Raw genomic sequence first — 7,512 nt, 5'->3', positions numbered from 1 at the left:
AAACACAATTCAAAGAAAAGAATCAGACTAGTTAATCACCAGGCACCGGCAAAGATCGAACAAGTTAAAGCAATAGCGCAGTAAGTCAAGGTCAAGCCATAAATTTCTAAATGTCAGGCCCTGCATGGAGACGATAGTACACCAGCTCTACCGCATCGAATAAAAGAAGCGCCCTGCACAGTAGCCGTGCTTCCGAAAGTTAGGCACGGCAGCATGGGCCTAAAGACCCCCATAGAAACAACACATGAGATAACAGCGGCTTTGCTGATGACAAGATGGCTTACCCAACCCCATCGACCTCAAGCTGCGGTGGCTCAAGCAAATCGACCAAACTCACATTTGACATAACACATCAAGGTCGAAACAATGTGTAACTTCTGCATTGCTAGTTTCGGTCGACCGAAATAGCCACCAATTAATCTTGTGGTTCTTTTACCTTTTTATTTCCTTTGATCCAATGACCTGCCAATCTTAGATGGACTGATACATTTTTCATTTCATAATAGACATTCTAGAAGTACTTTAAATCTACAAATGTGCAACTACCCAAATATTGTAAACATCGCAGGATTCTCATCCAAAGAAAATTAGCGTATTTCTGAAACAATGTGCAATTTGCACTCCTAAAATTGAAGTTGGAGAAAACTTCTGTATGTTCACAGTCAACAGATGCACAGAACAAGATGTCTTTATTGTGTGTTAACTTGGCCTGCTTAGGAATGGCAAAATAAGTCTGACTGAAACTAACAAAGTCATAAAAAATATGAACTCATTATTTGTCGCCGCTAACAACAATCAGACCTAATTTTGTGAATCGTACAAGTATGGAATGGACGAAAAATCTTGATTGGACATATAGCTCTTTCAGTGTTGCTGACAGATATTTACCTCTAAGTTGAATCAGCTATGTACATGTTCTAATTCTGGATTTGGGATCCGGCATCAGGGGGAATAAATATGGGGGCTCGCAACAAAAGTTTAGGAGAAGATGTCCCTTCATCAAATTGTTAACAAGCAGCTACTGTCAACCAGGGGCACTGTACCATTATTGGCTTCCATGATTGTGACTCAAGTATAATTTACAATAAGCTGCGTATTATTTTAAGATGGCAAGAGAATTCTTATCACCACATGCATTGCACATTGGCTCTCTTTTTCCCGCTACAAGTTCCAATGCAGGGATAAGATGCTTAACAGCACATACAAAGCGAGTAAGAATCCAACCCATGGTCTTGCTATTCCTACCAACCCCGTAAATTTGGGAAAGAGAATAGACTACGTGGTAGCCATAGCAAGATTGGCCCTTCAGAAGCCATAGCACGCAAGAGGATGAAGCGAAGTAGCCGATGGCGTGGGGACTGGGGAGAGCATCGAAGGGTCAAACTTTTCAGCTGTCAAATTAACAATAGTACTAGCATCAACCTCTCCATGGCGTCCAGTGATTACTACTACAAATAAGGTTTTGTCTAGAAAAAAAAACTCCAAAGAAGGACCTACAGAACTTGGTGATTAACTAGTACTGTATATGATTGCAGTTCCCCACATTTGCAAACATGTTCAGTAAAAAAATGGTAACACAACAGCATCACCCACATAGAAAAGCCAGTTAGTAGTAGCATGGTGTACATCAAGTTTACCATGGAAATACTGACTGGTTTTCCTTTCATTTCCTTTCCAACTTCTACCACTATCAAAAGACTTGGAAGTTAGCTGTGGCACTGGCACACAGCATGCAGGCTGCAGCAGCAAAATGGAAGACAGGGTAGTACCACTCACTACTGGTGATGAGACGAAAGAAATGAGGTGACATGTAGTAACAAGATGGCTACCATTATTGCACCAGGCTTACTAGCTAGCACTGCGAAGTAAAATAGTTTTCAGTTCATGTTGTTACCATAACCCAACCCGCCGAGAATGAGCGCCCCGCTGACGGTGTTGTACATGTCCGGCGGCACCGCGGAGGCGTTCGCGTTGCCGAGGTGGAGGTCGGAGATGCTGCGCACCGCGGCTGCGTGTGCGTGGCTGGGCTCGTCGTTGCTGGCGCGGCCGTCGTGGGCGCCCTGGTCGTACAGAAACCCCCTGAACATGTGGCCGTTGATGCTCACCGCCGCCTGGTACGCGAACTCGTCCGCGCCGTCGTCTACGGAGGTCACCCGCACGCACCGGAACACCGCCGGCGCGCGCACGTGCCGTGGCAGGCTGTCCTTGAACGGCGCGTCTGCAGAGGATGGGATAGAAGATGTGATTACTGTCCAGGAGAGGTTTCTTGAATTATGTGTGGTATAAGAATTGAGATGTGCGTGCGTGCGTTTGCGCTGGTAGATCGATCACCTTGTTGGCTCGAGGAGGTGCCGTTGGAGGTGGAGGTGCGGGAGGTGGTTGTGGTGGTGGTGGTCTGGGAGGAGTGGAGCCGGGGTTTCTTGGTGGTTGCAGTGGCAGGAGCGGCGGGAGGGGACAGGTCGCCGCCGAGCGGCTGCTTCTCGCGGCGCCTGGCGGCCGGGATCCAGGTGCTCCTGACGTGCGTCGTGCAGTCGAAGCCGCGGCTCTTGCAGCACGTCCGGCATCGCTGGTGGGGGCAGTCTTTCTTCGCCTGGTTGCCGCAATCGTTGCACGTGGTGGAGCCGCCGGAGCCGGAGGAGACGCCGCCGCCGTAGTCCACCGCGGAGGCGAGTTGCTTCTTGTCAGCTTGGGCAGCCGGCGGCGGCGTGGTGGGTTGCGAGTGCGACTGCCAGAACTGGATGGCGCTGCCGGACTTGGGAGCGCCAGGGCCGGCGAGCCCGCACTGCTCCGCGGAGAGGAGCGCGAACCCGGGGTCGGCGCCGTCCGCGGCCGCCGCCGCAGAAGCAGCCCTCTGGTGGTGGAAGGATGCCGTGGGTGTGAGCACGACCATGCCGACATCACCGGCAGACGCTATCCCGTAGTTGAGCGCTTGGGACTGGCGCGACGCGTGGCCCCAGAGCCCGGCAGCGGACGCGCCAGCGGCATTGAAGCCGAGCGAGAGGTCGTCGCCGCCGGCCGACGCGATCCAGTCCGCGTAGGCCGCGGAGACCGATGGGTAGCGCCTCCCCGACGACGCCACGCTTGCTCGCTGGGGCAGTGGCTCCCCCTCCCTCCGTAGCCCGCTAGCCGCCACTACGCCTACCACCTAGGCTTAGCTTACCTCCAAAGGCAGGGAGCGAGCGAGCGAGCGGAAAAGGCGCAAGAGCAGGCGAAGATGCTGCTCTGAGGAGTGAGGAGTGAGGTAGCGTAGCGGCTAGAAGCTGAGTGAGCCTACGGACGGAAACCCCTCCTTTCCCCTCTCCGCTTTAAAGAAGAATCTCTCTTCTCGACGAAGGAAGGAGCATCCAAGAGTAAAGAAAAGAAAACACAATATACTCTACTCTAGTACCCTAGCTACCCTAGCTTTCTCTCTCTAGAGCCTCGAGCTATAGATAGGCCCTAGGTTAGCATAGCTTGCTAGGTCTTAGCCTCCTACTCTCTCTCTCTCTTCGTCCTTTTGGACTATCCGTGTGTGTACGCCTACGGCCTACAGGATACAGGAGCTATCCCTCTAGTAATACTTTCCACAGGACAGAGGGAGAGAGGGCGCGCGTATGTATGCCGTGTCCTCGTGAAGATAAGAGAGAACCAGAGAAGGGGGGAGGGGCCGGCCGAGTGCTGCATGCTCGGCCAGCCTGAGCTTGTGGTGAAGCCTGAAGAAGTGAAGTGGCTGCGGGTGGGGTCTGTGGCTGAAAAATTCCTCTGCGCGGTCGACCACGGGATCTCATCTTTCGATCGCTCGCTGCGCCCATTGGGGGATCGAGACTTCTTGTGGGGGCACCACACCGGGCACGCAGGCTGGCAGCTTTCACTGACGCGCCCGCCCGGCTCCCTCCTTCCTTCTTCTCCCTCCTGCTCTGCCGCTGCCGTCGTTTGCAGCTCTGCTCCCGCGTTAAAAGCAGGCAGCCACAGCCTACGCCGCAGTCTACCATGGCTGCTGGCTGGCTGGCTGGGGGGCTGGATCCATGGATCCGCGGCGCAGGGTTTGATTGCTTCTTCTTATGGGGGCGACGCGATCGATGGCTTTTCCCTGCACCTGCGGGCGGTGCGATATGATACGCTGGGTCTTTTTCTTTCCTTTCCTGCTGCTGCGGCCAGGGCCTAGGGCTAGGCCTCCATCGATGGCGCTAGCATCTAGCCTAATTACTCCGCTGCTCGTAGCAAGCCTGCGTTGTGTACGAGCGAGCACACAAGGGCACAAGGTCAGCATAATGCGGATCTGGCGCGATCACGTGATACAGGAATCCTGAACTCGTAGACACAAAGTCTAAAATAAACCTGAACGTGTAGTCCTTCAAATTGGCACTCTCAACTTACTAATCCTGGTCTAAGACAAACTCTCAAAACCTTTTAGTGAAAAAAAGCTGACATGAGAGTAGTCAACCGGGATTGACCTGACTTGTGGGCCAGCGAGTGGTTTATCCTTGACTTAACTAGTGTGTTCGTGTTCGTTTGAATGATTGGAGATTTTGGGCGCAGAGAAACTAAGGTTAGCGACGGAAGGGGCGACGGGGCACAGAGTACGGCGGAGGCAGGGAGACGGGGCGCAAAGCACGGCGGCGATGGCGCGATGTCGTGGCCTTCCGGGGCTTCTTCCGCCCCCGGTTTCCATCGCGCGAGTGGAAGGAGGGGCACGGATTCAAGGTCTCCTGTCGCTTACAGGAAGAACCCAATGACGTACGAGCCGTTGAAGGTGTGTCACTGCAGACAGCCGCGGAAGGCACCGAGATGGATCTCGTGGAGCCGTCAAAATCTCGGCAGGAGGTACTACTCCTGCGTAGATGCAATGGTGAGTTCCAATTTGAGTGCTCATATCCTTTTTCTTCTCCTCATTTGTTTGGTCTTGTCTGAAATTGATTTCTTGCTCTTGCCTCATTTTTGTTGAATAGCATGGTGGATGTGGTAATGTGGAATGGCATGATGATCCTTTGCCCAAGTATTATGGTGACCTGATTGGAGATTTGAGAGACGAGGTGTGGAGGCCAAAGGGTCAAAGATTTGTGGCTCGTACTGAAGATGAGTGTCTAAATGTGCCTATACCTGGACATGAAGCATCAATGGTTATGGCTCTTCAGCTTCGGTTAAAGGAAAGGAATGCAGAACTTGAAGTAATGAACGGGAAATATATGAATGTGGTGATGGTTTTCATTGTCTTTGTGGTAGGTGTAGTTGTTGGGAAAATGCTAGTGTAGTGAATGTCAGTTTGGCAAGTGAATGTTAGTTTGGCAAGTGAAGTTAGTATGTACTGTAAAGAAAATCAAGCTTAATAATTCTGTCATTTTGACTTACGAAATTGAATGCTTCTTTTGGTGACAATGCCATATCTCTTTAGTGCCTTCACCAACTGGTTCTTGCTTCTGAACACCATTGTCAAGCTGAAGTGTGGAATCTCTGTGTCATTACTGTATCTAGGAAACTGGCTCTTCCTCCTCACCACTTGTCCATCATAATCTTCATCATATGAGTAATCCTCATCAATTAAATCATAGCACCAATCTTTCTCCTCTGCTTCTAACTGTTCCTCCATATTTGCAATGAGCTCAACTGGAACTGGAGTTGTGGAATCTCTTTGAATCCAACTCTTGGTGTCTCTCATCTTCTCCTAAATTTTCTAGCATGCCTTCTTAGCTCCACAACTTATGAATTTTCCCCACCGTCATCACTGTGTGGCTCATATTCAGGGTCTGAATCAGACTCACTAATTGAATCTGCATCTGGTGCTTCACTTGAACCATTTCCTATTGCAGCAGGTGGTGCTTGACTTGGATTAAACACCTGGGAAATTGGAAGTTGGGAGCCTGCTACCACTTTGTAACTTCCAAGATGCGATCCTATCCTTATTTTGGCACGAGGGCCTCGACAGGGATAGAAGCACATCTCGTCGTTTTGCAAGAATGGATATTGTTACAAGTACATGTACTGAAGAGATGAGTATATGGAATTGGCTTACACCCGCCACAAGCTACATCAAGTTCACATCAATACAAGAACATAAGCAATCAACATGAAGAAGAGCAGGGTCCGACTACGGACGAAATCAAATGATAAAAGAACGACGTCCATCCTTGCTATCCCAAGTTGTCGGCCTGGAACCCATCCTAGATCGAAGAAGAAGAAGAATAAGAAACTCCAAATAGAACAATCATCGCGCTCATGTCAAAGTAACCCTTTACCTGTACCTGCAACTGTTGTTGTAGTAATCTGTGAGCCACAGGGCACTCGGCAATCTCATTTCCAAAGGTATCAAGACTAGCAAAGCTTAATGGTGAGGTATAGTTAAGTGGTGAGGCTGCAGCAAGAGACTATGCATTTATTTGAGGTGGCTAACTTACGAGTACAATAATAAAAAGAGGGGAATGATCTACGCATAATCGGGCGTAAACTAATGGTGATCAAATGAATGATCCTGAACAACTACTTATGTCAGACATAACCCCACCGTGTCCTCAATCGGAGAAGGAGCTCACAAAAGAGACAGTCACGGTTACACACTCAGTTGGTAAGTTTTTATTAAGTTTACGTCAAGTTATCTATAACCGGATGTTAAAAAAAGTTTCCAAGTTGGCACATAACGAAATATTTAACCCTGGAGGGGTGCTCCAACTAGTCCATCACAAACTACCACACGCTGCGCCGGAATGACCTCGATCAGGGAAAACCCGTGATCTCCTCGGCTTCCTATTGGAAAACCTCAACCTGAAGATAGCCCAAAGTATCCTGGGAATCCCACGCACGAGACGCTCGAGAAAGGTAAAACAAGTCCAGTAAGGCCGCCCAGCGTGTCGACATCCCGATAGGATCCGCGTATCTCGTTCTCACGACACGACGGATGAGCAATACGTACGGTGGCCTGATAGACATCCCCCGAGTTGCCCCGGGTAGCCCCGCAAGTGGCTCTGTTTTGGACCAGCACCAACAGCACTGGCCCCCCTATATTATGTTGAATTACTCCTCGGGTTCATGACGCCCTATGTTTTCAGTATTAACAAAATTATTATGTTGGACAAATATAGTACCAATGTTGGGCCTTGCCAGACGAGTTTTATCCCATAATGAAAGTCAAGGGGGTCCCCATAACAACCCCAAGCATGTTAGGAGCGCTCATTTATGCAACATAACACCGGTAGCCGAAACTAAGGCGGCAAAGGTGGAACAAAACACCAGGCTAGAAGGCCAAGCCTTCCACCTTTCACCATATAGGTGCATTAAATTAATTAGCAATAATATGGTGATATAACAAGGAACCCATGTTTTCACATGGAAGAAACTGCACCTGCAACTAGCAATGCTAACAAAAGGCCGAGCAAGCGGTAAAATAGCCAAACAGTGGTTTGCTCGGACGTGGTAAAGGTTAGAGATTTCCATGGCAATGTTGGGAGGCTTATTTAACAGGAGGTAGGAAGGGAGACACAACGAAAGAAACGAGACAACTAGCATGGCAATGATAGTAATGGTATCTAGGGATATGATCAT

At 49.8% G+C, this 7,512-nt stretch overlaps 2 protein-coding genes across 2 annotated transcripts; one reads left to right on the top strand and one right to left on the bottom strand.

Moving 5' to 3' along the window:
- Positions 1-1,632: 1,632 nt before the first annotated feature.
- Positions 1,633-3,269, bottom strand: LOC123439876 (protein LATERAL ROOT PRIMORDIUM 1-like). The gene is made up of 2 exons (XM_045116507.1): positions 2,332-3,269; positions 1,633-2,218 (listed from the first exon to the last, which is right to left on the bottom strand). The coding sequence occupies exons 1-2, from the start codon at positions 2,888-2,890 to the stop codon at positions 1,878-1,880; spliced, it is 900 nt and encodes a 299-aa protein (XP_044972442.1). The 5' UTR covers positions 2,891-3,269; the 3' UTR covers positions 1,633-1,877.
- A 229-nt stretch (positions 3,270-3,498) lies between these two features.
- Positions 3,499-5,332, top strand: LOC123439886. Its single transcript, XM_045116512.1, has 2 exons — positions 3,499-4,828; positions 4,929-5,332. The coding sequence occupies exons 1-2, from the start codon at positions 4,496-4,498 to the stop codon at positions 5,229-5,231; spliced, it is 636 nt and encodes a 211-aa protein (XP_044972447.1). The 5' UTR covers positions 3,499-4,495; the 3' UTR covers positions 5,232-5,332.
- The last annotated feature ends 2,180 nt before the right edge of the window (positions 5,333-7,512 follow it).

Source organism: Hordeum vulgare, chromosome 1H (assembly GCF_904849725.1).
Source record: "Hordeum vulgare subsp. vulgare chromosome 1H, MorexV3_pseudomolecules_assembly, whole genome shotgun sequence".
In the NCBI taxonomy this organism is placed as follows: domain Eukaryota; kingdom Viridiplantae; phylum Streptophyta; class Magnoliopsida; order Poales; family Poaceae; genus Hordeum; species Hordeum vulgare.
The sequence above is the reverse complement of the archived record's forward strand: the minus strand, read 5'-3'. Positions and strand labels throughout refer to the sequence as shown.

What these genes read in the sequence shown, in the direction of transcription:
- LOC123439876 (XM_045116507.1), bottom strand. Translation starts at nt 2,890, where the DNA reads ATGGTCGTGCTCACACCCACGGCATCCTTCCACCACCAGAGGGCTGCT. An exon ending in CACCTCCTCGAGCCAACAAG is followed by an intron (nt 2,219 to 2,331) that starts GTGATCGATCTA and finishes CATCCTCTGCAG; the next exon opens with ACGCGCCGTTCAAGGACAGC.
- LOC123439886 (XM_045116512.1), top strand. Translation starts at nt 4,496, where the DNA reads ATGATTGGAGATTTTGGGCGCAGAGAAACTAAGGTTAGCGACGGAAGG. An exon ending in ACTCCTGCGTAGATGCAATG is followed by an intron (nt 4,829 to 4,928) that starts GTGAGTTCCAAT and finishes TTTGTTGAATAG; the next exon opens with CATGGTGGATGTGGTAATGT.